The 22,222-nt window shown below is 29.5% G+C and overlaps 4 protein-coding genes across 9 annotated transcripts in view; 2 read left to right on the top strand and 2 right to left on the bottom strand.

Annotated features, from left to right (window-relative positions):
• LOC108912414 (beta-1,3-galactosyltransferase 5) overlaps positions 1–10,307 on the top strand; it is a 15,893-nt gene extending 5,586 nt beyond the window's left edge. For 2 of the 4 annotated variants that reach the window (XM_018717623.1, XM_018717624.2), the window contains exons 2-3: positions 3,429–3,497; positions 9,036–10,306. In XM_018717623.1, the coding sequence (XP_018573139.1) occupies positions 9,038–10,156 (1,119 nt within the window). In that variant the 5' untranslated portion in view covers positions 3,429–3,497; positions 9,036–9,037 and the 3' untranslated portion in view covers positions 10,157–10,306. Of the gene's footprint in view, positions 1–3,428; positions 3,498–3,600; positions 3,745–9,035 lie in introns of those variants that run through there. The other 2 variants (XM_018717622.2, XM_018717625.1) reach the window with 2 other exon arrangements.
• A 48-nt stretch (positions 10,308–10,355) lies between these two features.
• Positions 10,356–13,526, bottom strand: LOC108912416 (mitogen-activated protein kinase 14B). Its single transcript, XM_018717626.2, has 7 exons — positions 13,139–13,526; positions 12,496–12,673; positions 12,296–12,439; positions 12,004–12,238; positions 11,856–11,935; positions 11,544–11,796; positions 10,356–10,770 (listed from the first exon to the last, which is right to left on the bottom strand). The coding sequence occupies exons 1-7, from the start codon at positions 13,240–13,242 to the stop codon at positions 10,709–10,711; spliced, it is 1,056 nt and encodes a 351-aa protein (XP_018573142.1). The 5' UTR covers positions 13,243–13,526; the 3' UTR covers positions 10,356–10,708.
• A 359-nt stretch (positions 13,527–13,885) lies between these two features.
• On the bottom strand, positions 13,886–16,115 carry LOC108912405 (adenosine monophosphate-protein transferase FICD homolog). 3 transcript variants are annotated; one of them, XM_018717609.2, is made up of 5 exons: positions 16,067–16,087; positions 15,395–15,977; positions 14,908–15,342; positions 14,596–14,843; positions 13,886–14,493 (listed from the first exon to the last, which is right to left on the bottom strand). In XM_018717609.2, the coding sequence occupies exons 2-5, from the start codon at positions 15,881–15,883 to the stop codon at positions 14,322–14,324; spliced, it is 1,344 nt and encodes a 447-aa protein (XP_018573125.1). In that variant the 5' UTR covers positions 15,884–15,977; positions 16,067–16,087; the 3' UTR covers positions 13,886–14,321. The 3 variants fall into 3 exon arrangements, with proteins under 3 accessions (XP_018573125.1, XP_018573124.1, XP_018573126.1); XM_018717608.1 differs by having other exon boundaries at positions 15,395–16,115; XM_018717610.1 differs by having other exon boundaries at positions 14,412–14,493; positions 14,593–14,843; positions 15,395–16,115.
• Positions 16,116–18,664: 2,549 nt separating this feature from the next.
• LOC108912420 (histone-lysine N-methyltransferase, H3 lysine-79 specific) overlaps positions 18,665–22,222 on the top strand; it is a 22,368-nt gene continuing 18,810 nt past the window's right edge. Inside the window, exon 1 of the mRNA XM_018717635.1 lies at positions 18,665–18,895. Coding sequence (XP_018573151.1) covers positions 18,818–18,895 — 78 coding nt within the window. The 5' untranslated portion in view covers positions 18,665–18,817. The remainder of the gene's footprint in view (positions 18,896–22,222) is intronic.

The raw sequence follows: 22,222 nt of genomic DNA, 5'->3' as shown, positions 1-22,222 counted from the left end.
TTCTACAGGACATAAAATGGATTTTGAAAATTTTAAAATTTTAACAACAGAAAAGGATTATTCTAAAAGATGTTCTTTAGAAATGTTTTATATTAACCAGGAAGAAAATACTCTAAATAAAAAAACAGATACAAAAGATATTAACATTATATTTTCCAACATACTTTCTATAGATAAAAATCTAAATCATAGCACTAGTAATACTAACACTAATATTAATTCTATATAAATATAAAATAATTTTTGTTTTTGTTTTCCTAAATTTATGAATGTCATTTGATGTAAATGTCCAAAATCTGTCAATCTGTATATAAATATCAATAACTCAGTTTCTTGTAAGTAATCCACATTTATATTGTAAATTATTATTATTATATCTATAACTTATAGTGTAACTGAAGAAGCAATAAAATATTGCGAAAGCTTTTACGTAGAAAAAACAGTTTCATCTAAAAAATAGGCTTTAATCCCACTAATAAGAAGATTTTAATTATATATATATTTATTTATTTATTTATTTATTTGTTTATTTATTACAATTTAGATTAACTGTTCAAGTGAGATCCTTTTTCTATTCAAGTATTTTTAATTTTTGAATGGATTAGAAAAATAAAGCGCATTTATGCTTTGATTTATTTATTTTACTATTTATATGTATAATAATAAAGTAGGGTTCAGTCTTTGCGGCTATGCCATTTTGACCAAAATATAAAAAATAAATTGATGGATAACTGTGACGTAGCGGTATGAAAGAAGTTCTACTTTTTAATCAGGTAGGTACATAATGATATTACTAGATACTACAATAATACGTTCTATAGTTTCATAATCATATACCTAGTGATCGCTTAGAACTATGATAGTGATCATTAATTAAAATGTAATACCTACTAAGAATTATATACTGAGCACTTATCTGACGCTCAACCATGAGAGTAAGAGTCCTTGTAAAAAACACGGTAAACAATTATTGTTAATTTTTATTTTTATACGTTTCGTATGTTGTCCATATAATTACCTTGAAATTTCAATAAGTACCTACGTATTTCAATTGACCAAACACTGTGTTGATCAAATACTATAAACATAGTGTGTTGTCACACTTTCGTCTTTTGTTATCGATGGATAGTTTAAAAATTTTTATTGAGTACTTAATGTGATGTTTTTTTTTTTTGTAGCGGCGATAGTTACACATCAAAATAGCAAATTTTTTTCTTCTAAATTTAAATTTAATATTTCAAAAATATTAAGTTTATACTTACAATATTTGTTAATGTACCCTACACACATAAAATTATGTTATAGTCCAATTATTAAATGGGCATTTAAATCGCAATTGTGGTCAACTTGCCTGATTTTTTTATATAAATTAGTTTGAGGTATATAATAACAATTAGTGACAGGAATTTTTGTTTCAACCCCCCGGCCAAGGGTGAAAAAAGTTAAAATAAAGGGATATCTCAAAAGGGGTAAGAGCTAGAAAAAAAGTTTCTTATAAGAGTTGTAGAGCATAAAATTCTACATAAAAATGGTCCATTGACTTTTTCTTGTACTATTAAAATTAACAGAATTAGGGTGGCTAGACATTAAGGGATGATTTCAGAAACTTTAAAAAATCGTAACAAGCAGAAAAATGAATGAGTTTTATAAATTTTTTTCAATCTACTCTAAAAATGTAAACTTTCTTTTCAGAAAAATACATAGATGTATTTTTTAATTTTTAATGAAAAAGTTATAGATTTTTAAATGGTAAATTTCGATTGATTATTTAAAAGAATGACATATTGTTTTACCTCTGTTTTTCAGACAGATACAAATTTATTTACATTTTTACTTTTTGAATTTTATTTAGCTCCTACGACACTGCCACGACAAAGATAAAAAATCATGTTCGCTTTGTCACACTCATGGTGTGGACAACTCGTATGCCTATGACAAAGATAGATTATTTGGTATATGGTACATAAAAAAAATTGATTTAGTGTTATTAAATTATTAAAATTAACGATTAAAAAAATTAAAATTGTTATTTTTTATTAAAAATTAAAAAAATATATATATTTCTCTGAAAAGATAGTTTACATTTTTTAGAGTAGAATGAAAAAAAATTATAAAATTCATCCATTTTTCTGCTTGCTATGATTTTTTTAAATTTCTGAAATCATACATATAACTTCTAGCCTCCTTAACTCTGTTAAGTATAAGAAAAAGTCAATAGACCATTTTATGTAAAATTTTATGCTCTACAACTTTTATAAGAAACTTTTTTTCTAGCTCTTACCAATTTTGAGTTATCTTGAAAAACCCCTTTATTTTATCTTTTTTCACCCCTGGGCGGGGATTGAAAAAAAAATTACTGTCACTTATTGTTATTATATACACAAACTAACTTACATAATAAATTTAGGCAAGTTGACCAAAATTGCGTTTTAAAGGCCCACTTAATTGGACTATTATTTTTCGTTCGTGGAAAATATATAATTTAACATAAACAAAATAACAGTTTGTTATACAATCGTTATTTCGTAAATAGGTGGAATTTAGAAAATCTCCAATAGTTTTAAGTACGTCACGTATTTTGTAATAGCTTTAAAATGTAAAAAATGGATAGATAACAAAGGAATGATAGTTAAATGAACTAAAATATATTTGGTTTCCAATAAATTTGAATGCATACGTGATTGACCTTGGGATTTTATTATTATTTTTTTGTAACAGTAAATTTATCACCAATAGAGAAAATGTATGAGATGAAACATTTTCTCTGTCTTAAGGAATTATCCATGGATTCCACGGATATTTACCGCTTTTTAAGTCTGATAAAGTCGATATTTCTAGATTTTGGATACCCTTTGGGGTATTCTATTAATCAAGTGTCATAAATTCCATTTAATAATAAATATCTAAAGCTTAAAATGCTTAATTGATTACCTGTTGGGTTGTAGTTTAGTAGTTTTAAGTGTGTAAGGTGCTTAAAATCCAAAGGGTTACCCTTGTTTTACTATTTTTTAATCTGACACAGCAGGCTTTCTGACCAATACCTTGTTTCCCAAAACACAGAGAACTGTTTTGAACTACATTTCGCTCCAAAATTAAGAAACCTACTGATTTTTTTGTAATTTTGTCTTAAGTTTTTAATTTTTGCTATAAACTGGTGTAATTAATAATACTTCAGATACGAAGAAAGAAAAAAAAATATTCAGAAAATACGGGACCTCAGTTTAATTGAAATAGACATTTGTTTCAATAAAAATTTCAACAATTCAAAAAAAAGCGGCCACTTTTAGCTTTTGATGCGAAGTGTATTAAACGTTAATGTAATGTAATTTTTGACAAATTTCTATTATGTACATACAGTTTCATTGACATATTAAGTAAACATTTACAAATTTAAACTTGAGATATTCCTTGTACATTTGATTTTGCAGGTTGAAACGACATGCCGCTCGAAAGGTTGTTGCTCTACAGAAATTCTTTATTTTTGTCAACTTAATTTGGTAAGTATCGATGAAGTTATTGAGATTACCTGCATTAACAATTGCCGAGATAAACGGTTACCTCTAATTCTACTAATCAGTCAGTCTCGGCGCTTACTAACGTAAGCATGAGCGGACAAAGCAGCCCGTTCCTTATAAGCAGCCCATTTGTAAAAATCACCTAGAACGGGTATTGTTTGTTGTAGTGCCAATTGAAAGGAATATGATACGCCAAATAGTCGTGTGTGGAAAATGACTAGTTTAAAAGGTATCGAAAGTTTGATTTAACATCAAAACGTGTTCGTTTTCAATATAATGCCTAGCCTCATGATCATTGAGGAAAACATGGATTTTGAAAATTTATGGAAACTCACATTATCGACAAAACGATGTGACATATAAAAATGTTGACTGATTGCTTTATTATCGAAACACTTTACCTACTTTTTAGAATTTATATTCTGACAAATTGCTTCATTTCGATATGACAATCAGTGGGCGCGTTTTTTTATGACTAGCTTTCTTCGAAGTCAGTTTTACTGACAGGGATCTTCTATTAGCAAAATTTGTTATATCAGTATCCTGCATTTGGCAATGTCGATTAAAATCATTCAAGTTATTAAATCGATTAATACATTTTTTTTTAATATAAACGTATATTTATTATGAGTGGAGTAGTTTCTGCTTGCCAATTAGTTATTCCAGTGGCCAATTAATTGGTCAATTACACGTGCAAAGTTTATTGTTCTATCTTAACATACTTAATTGTGTCCAAAGTTATAAAATACCATTTGTTATTGCAATCGAGCAAGTTTAATAGTTAAGTCAAAAGTTCGTGTGTTATTGGTTCTAGAGTGAGAATAGTTTGTAGGAAGATTCGAATTCATTTCTTTCTTCATTCTAAAGAAATTTGTTTCCCTCGGCCTTTTGATTGAAATCGTGAAAAATGAAATGTATGGTTGTTTTCCCTGATGTTAGATTTTTATAGAGTATTTATTATAAACGAATTTACACAGCTATAAATAAAACAAAATTACGCATGTGATTTTAAACAAACTGGAATCATTTGAGTCATCTGATGTGTCAATATTATCACACTCGCAGGAGGATTTCGTTAAAAATCATATTTTCAGGGTCCAAGCTATTAAAACTTATAATTGGTCTGTGCAGATTTATTTAATAGTGTTTGTTTTAAGAAAAACACATAATATTATTTAAGACATATCTACAATCACTATTGTATTTGTCATTAAGTAGTTTTAGATGTTTAATTTTAAATATTATTATTATTACTATTATTATTGTTATTTAAAAATGTAGTAGGTACTTACTTATCACCGTATGTTAATATGTACAGTAATAATAGTTGAAATGAATGACGGGGATTTTAACAATTTTTAGTATGGCACAGCTATCAGTTACAGAATATTCATTATTAGATAAATTTAACTCCATTTTTGTCGGATATAAAAAAAGAAATAGTATTGTATATAGTAAGTGTATAGACTTAGTCTATATGCAGATACCGCAAAGATTTGAAGTATAAATATTAGGTAGGTATGTATGTATGTATGTAGGTACCTAATCTAGGTAGATACGGCTTGTGCTTGACGATGTTGAGCAAATTAATTTTTGAACTTTGCGGAATATCAACAAGAGGTTTCATTTTCTTCATGGCTGGTTATCTTCGTTGGAAAAATAAAGCACACGCCCTTGATAATATTAAAAGACTAATAAGGTCATACTAATTTGAGGTGCAATTAAAGCTAATCGGTTTCTGCAGTGAAGAATTACAGTACTCATTCAATTCCACTACTTACCTTGAGATTATACACACAAGTTTTTGTTTGTGGCAGTCGACCTCTAAAGGCCATGAGTTCGGGAATAATTTAATTACCTAGGTACCTACCTACCTACTAAAAATGTGGATTAATTCGAATGCATAAGGGCGGGTTGTAGAAAGAAGAGTTAAGAATTAAACGGAGTTTAATATGCAAAGAGTGTTGTACCAATATATAGTCCAATTAACTAAGCCTTTAAATCGAAATTTTGTCAACTTGGCTGAATTTTTGATATGAGTTAGTTTAAGGTATATTATAACAATAAGTGAGAGTAATTTTTTGTTCAACCCCCGGCCAAGGGTGGAAAAAGATAAAACAAAGGGCTTTTTCAAGATAACTCAAAAAGGGTAAGAGCTAGAAAAAATGAAATGAAATGAAAGTTGTAAAGCAGACAATTCTACATAAAAATGGCCTCTTAACTTTTTCTTGTACTATTACAATTAACAGAGTTATGGAGGCTAGAAGTTAAGGGAAGATTTCTGAAATTTAAAAAAAATCATAACAAACAGAAAAATGATTGAATTTTGTAATTTTTTTTTTCAATCTGCTCTAAAATATGTAACTTTTCTTTTCAGAGAAATATATATATTTTTAAATTTTTAATAAGAAAGTTATAACAAAAAATCAAATTTTTAATCGTTAATTTTAATGATTTAACAAAATTAAATTTCTGAAATCTTCCCTTAACTTCTAGCCTCCCTAACTCTGTTAATTTTAATAGTACAAGAAAAAGCTAAGAGACCATTTTTATGTAGAATTGTCTGCTTTACAACTTTCATGAACTTTTTTTTCTAGCTCTTACCCTTTTTGAGTTATCTTGAAAAAGCCCTTTGTTTTATCTTTTTCCACCCTTGGCCGGGGGTTGAACAAAAAATTACTCTCACTTATTGTTATAATATACCTTAAACTAACTCATATCAAAAATTCAGCCAAGTTGGCAAAATTTCGATTTAAAGGCTTAGTTAATTGGACTAATAGTTTAAGATAAATTCCTCGCTTAACCAGAGTTTTAGTTTACCGACCATATTTCGCAGTTTAAACTATGTTTATCAAATATAACCATACTTTTTATTGATTTTTCTGTGGACGAAAGATTATTTGTTATTTCCATTTATCTCTATGGTTATTACACTAACTAAAAACTGACTTATAAAGTTCATCCGTAGTTCTAAAAATGATAATAAATTCCAAAAGTGAAACTAATATGTACCTACTTAATGGATTTGTATTATTATACCGATGATGAGGATTGAGGAGTTTAATGAAGATAATATAGATACAGTTCATCCATAGAAAATTGAATATTAACATTCTTCTATGAGTTCATCGGAGACCTAAAAACTGTATATTTTGGACGCAATTTAACAAGATTCTCTCTTCCTTCTCGGTGCACGGGTTTTTACTTTTTTCTTTTCTTTGTCCATATTTAAATACTGTGTTATATTATAAATACTAAAATTTGGTAATAGTAAGTCAGAAATTAATGTTTATTCTCAAAAAGGCGTCATATTTCTTCTTTAGTAGTTCAGATGCATGGATACCGCGGTTCGGATGAACGAAAATGTACTGCCAACTTTGTAAAATCGGCGGTTAGGTAACCGACCCTTAATTACGTATGTATGTACAACGCACCATTTGATAATTTAAGTTTAAAAATTAACCCAAGATTTTGTAAACTTTGATTGATCTATTCTGTGTAGAAGTTTCTACGTTGCACATTATTAATTAATTTATTTTCATATATTTCATTTCTGTATTCGTATATGTAAATTAATATTAGAGAAAGTGCAAGTTAAAAAAATATTTCCAACTATGTATAATATGAATATCTGAGTAGATAGATCTAATTTGTAGGTTGCGTAGTATATATGTAAGTTAATTATGATTCTAAAAATAGAAAACAAATGCTGGTAAAAAAAATCCCTAAGGGAATTTATAGAATAGGGCTGGCGCAATAACAGAACAAACTTGATTTTATATTTATATTATTTATATTTGAGTATACGCATTTGTCGGTAAATTTATTTAACCCGACGTATTATTTTAACGTTCAAACGTTTCAATATGTGGAATAATTGTAATAATTAATTTAATGGATAGCAGTACACTGTGCATAAAAATTCATTGGACAAGGTATCCGTAGTCAGAACATAAATACTTTTTTTGGATGTAGAGTTATGATTTGATTGCGTTTTATTGCAATAATTAATGTTAAAAGCTATCCAAACTGACAAAATATTATGATTTTAACCAATTTTTGTTGCATATGACAAGAGGCACGTCAGATTGTTGATGGTAAGGAAAGTTTTTGCATGTAATTGGAAAATTAAACGCTCATATTACCAAATTTATTTGGTTCGTACTGTACCTAGATTTTGTTTCAAAGGCCCTAAATAGTGCTTTTAACTTGATTCTAATATATTTCTGAAACGGTAATGGGCAGATATGTTATTATTAAAAACAGTCCCACGACAAATTGATTTAATGTTAAGTGGGGGCGTTTTTATGCGACCAGGGTTTTAGTAGTTGGAAACAATATCTTCACTGTACCAGTTATACAAGTTTTCTCCAGGGTGTAAAACACTTTACAAGCATATTTTTACTTCTTATGTTTGTCATATTTCCTAAACTATACACGCCCGTTGAGTATACAGAAAGAAAATGAAGCTATTAACACATGAATTAATCATAATTATTGAGTATTTTTACAAAAGGAATTGTAAATTTTATAGTTTATTTTATTTTCTTTATTTTCTCCAGGAAACTATATCTGGCATTTTGATTTTGTCGTGTAATGAAATAATATAGATATAAAATTATTAAATAATCCATGCATGGTTTATCTTAGTTGTAACCTGGATAGTGGTATTAAATGTTTAATATTGTTGCTTAACTTAGGTACCTAATTGTTAATTTGCCAAAACAGATGGAATCATTTTGTTTTTTTTTATGCCTGACAAATTTTGAAAATGCTTAGAAAATAAAAGGAATATGGGTATTTTTACAGAAAAATTCTATCTAGCTGACTACGATCTCCTCTTGATATCATAAGCCTAGTCCAGATTTACAATCAATTTTTATATGCAAATATTTTCAAATAAAAACAAAAACATTTGCCCGTAAACAAAACCAAACGTTGGTTACCTCTGGACAAAAGTTTAAGGGCAGAAATAGCCTGTCTATATTGACAAATGTTATTCGTCCTGTTTTAATATTTCATATATATTCCAAATTGAATCAGCTAGGTGTAAGAATTCCTGCAAACCACAATATAAGACATCGGTATATGACATTGTTTAAGATGGAATATTTTTTTGAGGGAGTTGAAAATAAATGATGCTGGTTTATAATTTTTTTTCAGAATTGCACACACATTTTGAAACGTTAATTGAAAATGTCGGTTCATTTACATCCGCACAAATTACAAAATTTAGTATTGTGATACCCTAAATTTGCCCGTGATTGTGAATAAACGTGCACATTATTTGTTTGCGGGTAACTGTTTGTAATTAAAACTTTTTCTCATGTTTCCTCGGTGGAAAACAAAAAATACATATATTTGTATAAATGTTTTTATAAGAATGTTTGTAAACAGATTTTATACATGTTTTTGTATATTTTAAGGGCAAAAATAAGTAGACCTGGACAAGGCACTCTCTATAATAATTATTTGATCCTTAAAACCTCGAAAGTATTTGTAAATGTAATGTTTTTTTAGGCATGGGGGGGCCATGGCTTGCCCAAGTGCGCTGCCTGCACTTGGCTATTTTTGCACTAGCAATGATTCCGCTCTTCCTTTGTTTGTCTTACCTAAATACCAACCAACTCCACACGACGGCGTCCCCCTTGCGTAATTACAACGTTAGGGTGCTACAAGCTAATACTAGCCAGGAAGAGAAGAACAACCCTGCAGCTGATCCACATCCCAGTAGGACGTACGAATCATCACCTCAACCAGCTCCATCTCACCAAACTAATAGTACTAACAACACGAATCAAGGACCAGATCTGACAAGAGGTATAGCAGCCGAGATTATCTACGAAGCTGGACATGTGGATGTTAACTCTCAGATCTGTCCGGATTTAGGAAAAAATATAAAATTACTAATTGCCATTACCTCTGCTCCAAGCCACGAAGGTGCACGGTTAGCAGTGAGAGAAACTTGGGGACATTTCGCCATACGCAAAGATATAGCTATAGCGTTTATGTTGGGCGCTACATCAAATCAAACTCTTAACAGTAGGATAGATAAAGAACAAGAGTTATATGGTGATATTATTAGAGGAAAATTTATCGACACCTATGACAATCTTACCTTAAAAACGATATCGATGTTGGAGTGGGTAGACAACTATTGTCCAAAAGCCTCATTTGTACTTAAAACCGACGATGATATGTTTATAAATGTTTCTAGGCTTCTCGCCTTTATTGCGAAACACAAACCTGAACAGAGAGCAATATATGGACGATTAGCAAAAAAGTGGAAACCTATTAGAAATAAAAAATCAAAATATTATATATCACCACAACAATATAAACCGTCTGTTTTCCCTGATTTCACGACAGGTCCTGCTTATTTGCTACCTGCTCAAATTTCAAAAGAATTATATGTGTCGGCTTTAAATCACACATATTTTAAGTTAGAAGACGTATTTGTTACAGGAATTGTTGCGAATGGATTAAAGATTAAACGTGTACACGCTCCTGAATTTCTGAATAAAAGAATATCGTTCACTCCGTGTAACATCCAGAAAGAGATCAGTATCCACATGGTGAAAAGTACAGAACAGTATGATCTATGGAAGAAACTACATGATGTAGCGAAATGTAAAAAGTAACAGTGATGCTACTTAGACTTGTGATTAGTTTTTATTATTTAATGAAACCCATTTCATTATGAACAGTATTTTAATTAAGTTAAATTATTTTATCAAGTTAATTAGTTTAGGACCAAAGTACATCACTGGAACATCATCTGAATGTTTTGTAAATTAAAATATATATATATTCATGTAATATATATACTCATGTAAATTTTTTATATTATAAATTTGTATCATACATAATTCAAAATGTAGATATACTAAGTATAATTAATTTTTACAAATCAGTGTTAAGACCAAGTTAATCACAATTTTCTTACAAAATCATTGTAAATACTTTCCGAAATATATATTTGTACAATATAGCAACTCTAAAGGAAATATATATATATACACGCGTACATAAAGACTTAAAAATGTTCAAAGTTCAGGCTATTAAGGAATATAAACAAAACTTAATTCATAACAACTCGCTGCATCAAATTAAATTAAATAGCTAATCTATAAAAAATACTAATATACATACACGTGTGTATATAGATCTAACTCCAAACACGTTAGAACACTTTAGTTTTCTTCGTTCTGTGGAGGTATATATACAAATGAATTCACCTCTTGCAGGACAAGTTCTGAAAGGAAAAATAAAAAAGACATTGAGCAATTCATTTATCCTATTGTTTAATTAGTAAGTAAAAAATATTATAATTATATTCCTTATTTAAATAAAAACTGATTATATACATTTTTACTGTGCTACAAAAATTTCTTACTAAAAAATATGGTGCTACGTGTGTACTGTTATAGAGTTGTGTAATTTATTTTTTTATTTGTATTTTCTTTTGTTTCTGTTTTGGAGATATGTATGTATATCCTATGAATATATTTTTAGGCCATTTTAAAGAATATTCAAGTCGGGTCAGTTTTCTTTAGATTTTCAATATATTAAAATAAACATGTTTAAATATTCTAAAACAAATTATTTGATCATTTTAATTTTGGTATGATAAAAATATGCTCATAATGCAGATTTTTTTCAATGCAATTTACGTAACATCAATCGTGAAATCTAACTTCATGTTGAATATATAAAATATTTTTGGAGCTAGTAAGAATTTCATTCTGTATGTTTTATGTATGGATATATTTTGTGATAATTTCTCTTTAATTTTAAATTTCAGTATGCATAATTGTATTAAAAAATGTTTCTAAATATATAAAAATTCACAAAATGACATTTTATTCATCCACCTATCTCAATATTCAGCTAAATATTGTTTAGTTGCTTAAATGTGACCTTAGGCTTGTGACATATCTCTTAAAGATGTCATTAATTTTTATCTATCTGTAAAATTTTCTAGACGTCACTCTCAATACCAATTAGAAAGAAAGATTTCCGACTTACCTCTCCACTTTTCTACGGGTAAATTCATATCTTCAATACTTTGGTCATATGGTGCTGATATAGGTTCATCGTTGGGATCAGCATAAGCAGCTAAATATGCGTGGGCTAGGGCCTGTTCAGCAGTAATTCGTTTTTCGCTATCTAGCTCTAACATAAGTCCTAATAAGTCTATTGCTAGTGGGTTCGCACCCAGGAAATATTGGTGTAAGTCTTTTTTGGGCAACGTGGGCAGTGATTTTATGTAACTTCTCGCCTAAAAAATGTAGAAGGGCTAGGTCTCATTTTAAAAAAAAAATTGGTTAGGATGCTTACACTCTCTGAGGTAATTTTTTGCATAAATTCATCACTTGGCGTGCCCAATATTTCCATAATTAAATTGAGTTGATGGATATCTATAATTTATATGGGAAATTTTTATACAAAATATTTAGTTTGTATTTAATATCACAATAAAGGATACGATCCGTTCCAGGAAATAATGTTCTTCCAGTTAACAACTCTGCCATAATACAGCCTACAGACCATATATCTACAGTCTGGTTGTAGTGCATCCAGTTTAACATGATTTCTGGTGCTCGATACCATCTTGTTGCTACATAACCAGTCATTTCTGTTTCTGTTGGCCTGGCTAACCCAAAATCTAATATTTTTAATTCACAGTCTTCATTTACAGCTATATTCGAAGGTTTCAAATCCTTAAATTATATGTTAAACAATTATTAGGTTAAATGTAATTAATACAAAGAACATACTCTATGTATAATTCCAGCAGAATGTATATATTTTAGGCCACGTAGTATTTGGTAAACTAAGAATTGCACATGATCATCAGTTAATTTCTGTGTTCGTATTATATTATTTAAATCAGCTCCCATGAGATGAGTGACTAGATATATCTAAAAAATATGATATAAGAAATGGGAGTAAATAACACTAAAAGAGAGAAACAAACCTGGCTGTTGTCGTGTTTTGGATAAAACACATCTAATAGTCCTATAACATTTTCATGTCTCATATGTTTTAGCAGTTTTAATTCCCTGTAGGTTCTCTTGGCGTGAACTGCTGATTGAAAAGGGCGGGCTAGTTTCTTAATCGCTACCTTTTTGTTTGTGACTATATCTAATGCCGAACTATAAACAAATTACAGATTTATTTATTTATCTTCCAAACATGGAAATATTACTTAATCTATATTGAGATTAATGATTCAATTGAGATGCAAATGAAAAAATAGTAAAATAATTTTGCAAATACTGGTTTGATTTTAATTATTAAGATGTTTTGTTAAACTTTATTATTAGATGATATTATGGTAAATAGATATTCGTCTTTACCATATACCTACTTATTAAATGCACAACAACCAGTGTACATTTTTAATATTCCCTTTAATTGGGTGAAGGTTTGCATTTTAAAATTCTAACCTCCAATTGTCGTGAAACAAGTCGCAAGTGAAAAAAATATATTTTATTTTTATCAGGGAACCCATATTTTTTAATATACTTATCTGTTTACGCATCTTATCGTTAGTTCTCTTTATAAAATCTATATTTAACTAATTACAAATGTAAAGGTAGGTGTCTCGTCATATTTACCATACTTGACCGTATGCTCCTGAGCCAACTGCCGAAAGGGCCTGATATCTCTCGGGGACTTCCCAGACAGTTTTATTAACTTCCACTTTGTGAAAACTTGACATATTTGAAAGGCCACTACTTTCTGTGATTAAATTTGTTAAATTATCAACATGAACACTTCACAAATGCACTCAAATAAAGTAGAAAGAGATGAGAAAACCGTACCATGATCATGATGAACTAAACTCGTTCGAGTGGGTGTGAACACTGTCGGTATGTGTGAAATTGCGTGACCTGGAAAAGAAAAATAAATACGACGTTTGAGATATATTTTGAATATTCGTTCACGGGTAGCCTATTCTAATCTTTGTTTAGGATTGTAATAAAGTAATAATTTTTCAAAATAATCTAATTAAAAACAACACATTGTTTTGAGTAGTAGATGAGATCAGTTAAAATCACACTGAACAGAACAAAACTTTAATGTAGATAAATTAGAATTTCATTTTATTATTACGATTACGTATTTTCGGATTGTTTACCATGTTTGCACTACACGCGACGCATATTTAAATTCAATAAAGTACTAATATATATTTGTTAGACGTACATATGTAGGTCCATAGGCCCATAGATCATAAAGATATAGGCATTTACATAAACTGTGTGGTCTCAAAATTATACTTTCTAATAGTGGTAGTTTTTATTATGCGATTATTATAATCCAGGTTAAAATAAAACTAAATTCAAACAAAAATACTAGTTTATTTAACACATATGTTTTGTAATAAATAAAAATAAATTATTTAAAATAAAATTTAAATACCTACCTCTTCTATAACACAGTCTGTAGTCGAAATTATATTAGCAGGGAAGATTTAGTGTTTTTCTGTCACCTATTAATGTTTTATTACATAAATAGAGCTTCCAAAAAGATAATTACATAATAACAAATGGAGATTTATCTTTCTTTTCAGAATTCAAGTTATGCTGAAAATACTTTTCCGTATATCATAAATTAAGAGCCTGCTTTTAATTTAATTGATGAACGAATTTACTATGACTGAAAAACTGGCCCTAAACTTAAAGCATATAAATTTCCGTACATTTTGCAACTTCAATGTAAAACTTATCTAGACATTTCAACAATTTGGTGATTATTTATAAAACATGTAGGGTTACACAATGATCATTATAATTTTTAACTATAATTTACTATTTGTTTATCATCCTCAGTAATCCCTTCAATTGATAAAAAACCTGTTCCATATATATACATATCTAATATCTGTAACATGCATTGTGCTATAAACCTCACAAATGGTCGGACATCCCCCATATTAGCCGTTTTTAAAGCATCGTAATATTTCTCTCTAGAAAAAAAAAAGTGTTAATTGACAACCTAGAGCAAGTAGTGTTCTGTATAAAACAGATTCATAATCTTAAATTTCCTTCACTCAATCTTATACTACTACCTTTGTTCTTTAAGAACCATAATGGGGGGATATCCAGCCTTGAGCAAAATTAAATTCATTATAAGCCTGCTGGTGCGTCCATTTCCATCGACAAATGGATGAATATCGACTAGCTTGTAATGTGCTAGAGCAGCATAGCGAACTGGATGCATACTTTGAGCTTCCTCAGAGTTCAGCCACTCTACATAGCTCTCCATTAATAATGGAACTTGATCATGTGGCGGAGGCATATGACTGCCCACAAAAACCTGAAAATATATAATACTCATCTAAATGGAACTGAACTATTTTCATATTAAAATATTAATTTACTTTCTCATCACGAAACACACCAGAAGATATTGGATCGACATGTCCCATAACTCGCCTATGAATTCCCAAAATTTCTTTAATGTCTATGTAATCACTTCTCACCAATAATTTAATATACTGCATAGCCTTTTCTAAACCTAGCACCTCATTGTGTTCAACTATACTTTTCCCAGTTATGACTTGTCCAGTTTCTAACAAATATCGCAACTGTTCTACGGTCATTGTATTGCCTTCAATACCAACTGTATGATATATATGTAGATAATATGCTTGTTTTTTAACAGTATCGAAAGTATCAAGTTTCATCCTACGTTTCAGAAATTCTTTTCTAGCATCTATAGTTGTAAATAATTTATAATCTAGGCCTTCAACAACTGGTGCTGTACGTTGGCGATTCATAAGAGCAGCTTTATGATCAGGAGAATATGTCAAAGCCTAAAACAAACTGTAATAACTTACCGAATTCTATAGTTTTCTATATATGTACCTTAAAATATAATTCATCAGCTGTAACAACATCCTGATGTTGTTGTTCTAAGAATTCTCCATACCAGTTCAAAACATCTGCATTTTCTGGTGCTATAGCTGCTGCATGTTCAAATAATTTCATAGCTTTATGACTTTTCCCAGATAATTTAAATGCAATAGCAGCTTGCAGAGTATTGTATACTTCTGAATCAGTGCCAGCAGCTTTGTCAGTTTTTATGATATTTATTTCATCAGTTTTCTTTGGTTGCGAAAGGACAGAGTTTAAATCATTTAAAACCATGTCATCATTGTCTTCCACAGTTTGGACGGGATAATTTAAATCGTTACTATATCTATATGAAGGAATTAGGTCCTCAAATGCGGGAACATCAGATTTTATCGAGTGCGTCTTGTACAATTTGTTAATAAAGTAATAATGTTGCAGTAAAGCTAGTAACACGCATATCACAGATAAAAGCACCGATATTATTATAACAAATATATTCATCGCACGAAAACTTACGTGGTTTTTTTTGTTATCATTACTGTGAATTTTTGAGGTTATAACATGTCTAGCTATGTATTGCAGAAAACGGATAGTACTGAAAGAGAGCACATCATAAAGTTATGGAAATTCTTATTCTATGTTTATTCTCCTTCAAAAACAGTTGGTTTTGTCTTTTCTTCATACCTTCAGAAAATTAGAAATATTCGATTTGTCGACATTCGTCACTCAAATGTCAAAATTGTCAAGTATTTGACTATCGTAAACTTGTTTTGGTTCTGTCAGCGGACAGTCCTAGAACAGTTCAAAATAGTTACCCAAGTGTATTGTCAGTATGTCTAGGCTTAGATGGTCTTATGAATGGAATGGTCAATTAATTTGAACCGTCCTAGAACCGTTCTCTGTCGGAACCAAAACAAAGCTTATATGTTTTGTGGTATTTGAATACGTATGTTGGTATGATATGTTATGTTTTGCTAAGAATATGGTTATTTATTATTCATTAAGAATTAAGAAATAATTATTAGATAAATCATATTATTACTTTCTCTTTAATTAGTTAAATATAAAAATTGGAGTTTTTAAACAAAACTTCAATCCGTTAAAAATAAAAACATACAATTATTTAATACCGGTATTTCTTGAGAGTCTAAATTTAAGAGGAAATAATTAAGAGCCAAAGTAAAGTACCTACATTATTAAAAATGGAAATTCTTGTGTTTCATATGATTACCGTTCTAAAACGGAAATTAGCTTCTAATTATTAACTTTATGTTTTTACACAGTACAGTACACCATAGATTTGACAGTATAATATGGATGGAGCCAAAGCCAACTTTCTGTGCAATGTAGTTGTTCCAACATGAACTGCAAAAACGGCCCTAAGTCACGTGACCTAGGATATAAATCGCGCGACATTGATTTTAAAAGAAACTAAAGCTGTTTTCCTTTTACAAATTGTCTTACTTAAATTTCAGTTTTCTTACATAATCTTAACTTCACAAAATGAACATCATGTTCTTTTGATTCGTGATCGGCAAAGTCAAAAGTCATCATAAATCCTAACAATACCTTAAAACACATAACACCAAATTTCTATTTTGTTAATCTGGTAGATATACTTATTAGATTAATTCTCATTAAAAATATATATCTAGACGAAGTGTATAATCAAGGTAGGTAATTATATAAATTATTAATTTTCAAACTAAATATATTACGTAAATGATGGCTTCTGCACCGGTTGAGAGACAATTTTATAAATACTCTGTTGTAATGGCAAATAAATATTTATTAATATTCAATGATTGAGTACATTAACGTAATTATTCCATTATGTCTAACAATAATAAGTAAATCAAACATCAGGCAAACCATAAACAGCATCTTATTTCTCTATGACCTTGCATTTTTAGAAACTTAGCCAAAATTCTTAATTTAAGTGAGAAATTCGGTATACTTGGCGTAGGTAAGGGGGGAGGTAAATAGCTTAAAATAAGAAAATAAAGGGAACGGCGTATTAGTAAGATTATATTAAGGAAAACGGCTTATTTCTGATTATGTGATTGACATTTAGTGGTAGTAACAGTACACAACAATTAAAAAAATATTGTCATATATATATATGTAAAATACGCAATAACACTTAATACCATGAAATGAATTCAACAAATTGCGCTTGCTAAGCTTGCAAATTCCCCAAATCACGTGACGTGAGAGTATTTTCATCTCACTTTACATTTTGGTCCCTTACCCCCCCCCCCTCTCTCTCTCTCTACGTTCCGTCCATAGTAGTGCATACTGTCAAATCTATGCAGTATGCACTATGCTCTGCAGTACACCTGGGAGATGGCAGTGTATCGGATATCAGACAAATGGACACCTACATACCAGCGGCAGCAGATAGTGGATCTGTTTTGGATCTGGATTTGATTTAATTTTGGACTAGGTACGTCTGTCGAACATGCTGGGTTTTACTCGTACCCTTTAATTATTTACCGATTGCTATGACTTACAGCCTTATGTGGCGAGTTTGAAATTACTAATCAGTAAAAGGCAGCTATTAAATTTCAAAGGCAAAAACTTGCATGCACATAGAATAAGATAACCTATGAGATTAGGTAGGTTTATATTTAATATACCTACCTATCATATTTAGGTATAAAGTGAAAAATATTTGACAACTTCCTAATATGCTAAATTATTTCAAAAATAATTAGTTGTCATTAAATAATTATATGGCATACTTTTTAATTTATTGTTCTGCTGCCAAGTTTAAAAAACATCAGAATGAGCAACTTCTATGTTTGAGTATACATAAAAATGTTCTTGACTATAAGTCAATAAATAAATAGGAGCATTGAAGACGGTGATGCCTTTACTGAAAATCGCTCGAAAAAATGATTGCAGTTAAAATTATAAAAAAAAATACTAAACGCGTTCATTGAACTTGCAGTAGTGCCAAAATAATATTCTTATCTACGTCAATGAAGTCATCTATTAAGTACGAACAGGAGACCTTGGCCTATTATCAAATAGTAAATCTTGAATAATTATTATATCGCACATAAGTTACAAGAATGAAGTACATGATTGCATAGGTAGTTTTATAGGAAGTGCAACGAGGCCTACGTGTGGAAAAAAGTATTGATATTCTAACAACAAATAGTAGACTTAGAAAATGGAAAATGCACTGGCTCAAAGTTTGTCGAAACTTGCCAAGCATTAAGTAGTGTCAGGGTGGTAGTACTGCATTAAACTTGCGCGCGCAAGGTGTATGGTGTATGCTCAACGATGGCGTGTTTTGCTATGTGAGATCTATAAACCCCGTAAAAATGTGTGTTTGAGGTGTTTCTAATATTTATAATAGTTCAAATGGTGAATAGTTTTAGTGACCACTGTTCATTTAGCTAACATCAACATCATCTTACGAAAAACATGGAGTTGAAATTACATTCTCCCGCGGGGGCTGAGCCTGTATTATATACCTGGCCGTTAACCTCTGGTCGTGGAAACGTAAGATAATAATTAATTTACCTTATTTTCATAAATTTCGCTAATATCGTTTATCAAAGGGCACTTGCCTTGTTGAAAGTGAAAAACCAATCGTTTTGTATCACTTCGCTGCTTTGTCGTAGAACTGTATCAGTACGTAAACGGTACTTTTAAATTAATCATATTTTTGCCCCGATGAAATTTGATTGAGGATTCGTGTTAGCCGTTAGTCATTCAAATTCTCTGTAAAAAATATCTAGATGTACTCACACATACGACGATTTTGTTTTGTTTACAACCCGGGTGGTAAAGTTTTGGTATAGAATTATTTTTGACTTAGTGGGGATTGTTTAAAAATAACTCGTTCTCACTATTTTATTAGAAAAATCGTTTCTAAAAATAATTTTTCAACTTTATAACGCTTCATATATTTAGATGGTATTCTGTATGTCCACCAGCAATAATTTCTTATATAAAATAACCTATTTAAGTACATCCGTTTTTTATGAGTTGCATTCCTTGCGTAGATTCAACATCCACAAAATAAATTAAATAGTTCTATTTAAGAATAATAAACACGTACCTAATCACGTTTTACATGAACACCGTTAATATTTTTGTATCAACATGTTCATAATATAGGTATTTAAAAAATATATCCTAGAATTTAAATCGATTTCCGTCTATAGTAAAGAACAGTTTAGAAAAACTCGCCATTAATTAGGTAAAATATGTATAGTTTTAATATTATAGAATTGTTAGAAATTTATCATCACAGTAGATAATATAAAGATACATTTATATTTACTCGACCTTTTAAGCTCCTGAGATAGACTAAAGTATACATTTCGTTTTTCTGTTTATCATAAGAGTATTAATAAAAAATAATTACTTATTCGTAAGTTAATTAGGTACTTATTTAAAAAAGTTAAAATAATACTTTACGCTGTTATATAAAGAATACCTACCTGTTGTAAATTTGTTTCAATGGCAGGTGTATGTGTTCGAATGTGGGTGCTTTTTATCAAAGTTGCAAATAAACATTTCCTTACCTAATTATATGTAAGATTCTTTGTATTTAGCTGCAGAAGGGATATGAATTGCAGGTAGTATGTACCTATTTATGAACCCAAGTCAGTAATTTTCATGAGGTATATAAGTAACAATTTCAGTTGTCTATGTCTATTGAAATATGTAAATATTATATGCGATGATTGTGATGTTAGGCACATATTGAGACTAAATTTATTTTGAAGTACCTACTTGCACTTAAAATCCATTAATTCCTCGTGTTACTTTACGAAACGATTTGTAGGACAGCAGTTAAAGGTTTACCTACTGTTGTACAATTTTTATTTCATTAATAGGCCTTTAAGATCATATGACGGCTATAATGCCACAATCGTAAGTGTAAATCGTTGGTATTTAGTAAATAATTTAATTAACAAAATATAGCATTTCCATATAATAACAAACTGTGTGCTATATATTACAGAAAATATTTTAAAAACATTTTATTATTATTATTATTATTATTATTTTATTATTATTTTATTATTATTATTATTATTATTATTATTATTATTATTATTATTATTATTATTTTTATTCGTTTAATTGAACTGTTCAGTATATTTGGGTCATATATGTTTGCAGTTCAATTTATAATTCAAGATAAAGTTAGGTATATGCTAAAAATTAGAGCTGTTATTTACATTAATTCAATAGGTGGCAATACCAATAACTGATACCAGGTTATGTTAACATCAGTGTGTTGCGTTGGCTGTAATAAATATTTAATGGTGAATTTGCACGGTAACTAGGCAGTTGATTTTGTTGATTCTGTTTGGTTAATGAGAATCTGATAAGGTGTTATATTGATGTGAACTGACTGTTAATAATATTGGTTCATGGCCAGTAAGGGCAGTAAGCCTCGCACTTTGCCTTTTGGAATGTCACAAATATATACAATTATTCTTAAATATTATGCCATAAAATCAGCACATTATAATTGTTAATAATATGGGTGATTTGATTATCTTTTGGAAAATAGTTTTCTTATCCGATTTCTAACGAATCCAATTCGGACGAAAACACATCCAAAGGACGACCGGCCTAAAAGTGACTAGGTCCTCTCCTCGCAATCAGTAATGTAGATAACTATAAACATAAACTTTTTTCTCTAAGATTAATCAGGGTCGTGATTATATAGGATGTCGTATTCGAATAAAGCTATAAGTTTCTAAACTTGTTTGGTATGTCGTTTTGCTTTCCTTTATTTGTTTTGAAAATGGATCTTCACTTTTGAAACAAAGAATCTCTAATATAATATTGGTAACAGGACCTAACAGCTGATACATTTCTCTCATCTAAAATACTAGAAATTTACTATCGTAGTCACTAGCTATTGCCTGACATAAGTTTTTGATAATTTGCCAATGCTACGTCCTTCATTGCAACATTTATCAGCTGGAATTTTAAATAGATGTTAAAAGTAAAAATGACTCACTCACTCACTGCTTCTGACACACAGTTAATTATTATTTACGTACCTACGGAAATGGATTAGTTCTGAAGTAGACGTAATAAAGAAAAAACATTTAGGTATATTTAAGAAATGATAATTAAACATTACATTACAAGATCGAATTCTACAATTTATAAAACCAGATGATTTTTATCGCAATTTACATAGTTCGTTTTAATTTTATAAACCTCTACATCTGAACTTGTTCACGTGTCTAAATCTTTATGTTCATTCTTTTAATGAACAGATAGTCCTTGATGTTAAACGAAGTCTCTTCATTGTTTGTACATTTAAGTATTCATTATCATTACATTTAATTAAATTATTTCTTGTTGAGAACATGTACGTGCTTAATTTTTTCACAATTTTTAAATCTCAAGTCTCAACTTCATTACTTTGATATTTTTATGACCAATGTTCTGGACTGTAAAATTCAGCTTAATTTTCATAAATCAGATTTATTCAAAACAACTCTACTACATAGATTCCCTCTTGCAGTTCTTCTTATTTGTACTTCCACTGATTGGCCCTCAAATATTTTTATTTGGTGCACAAATTCTTCTCTACGGTCTAGCAATTCCTTAACATTTTCGTTTTATTAATCTAAACATGCTTTTATTTTATATTAATTATCTTTATTTTTGTCAGCCGAATAAATTGGTATATCTTTTGATACACACGTTTTAATTTATTCGAAATTTACTTTATTTGTCGTATGTCTGCTATATGACTAGACGTTAGGTATTTCCAAGCCCATCAGTTTTATGCGATATATATATATATATATATATATATATATATATATATATTTATATGTATTT

This window comes from Anoplophora glabripennis, unplaced genomic scaffold (genome assembly GCF_000390285.2).
Source record: "Anoplophora glabripennis isolate ALB-LARVAE unplaced genomic scaffold, Agla_2.0 scaffold518, whole genome shotgun sequence".
NCBI classification, from domain to species: Eukaryota; Metazoa; Arthropoda; class Insecta; order Coleoptera; family Cerambycidae; genus Anoplophora; species Anoplophora glabripennis.
This window is presented reverse-complemented; position numbering and strand designations above follow the sequence as displayed.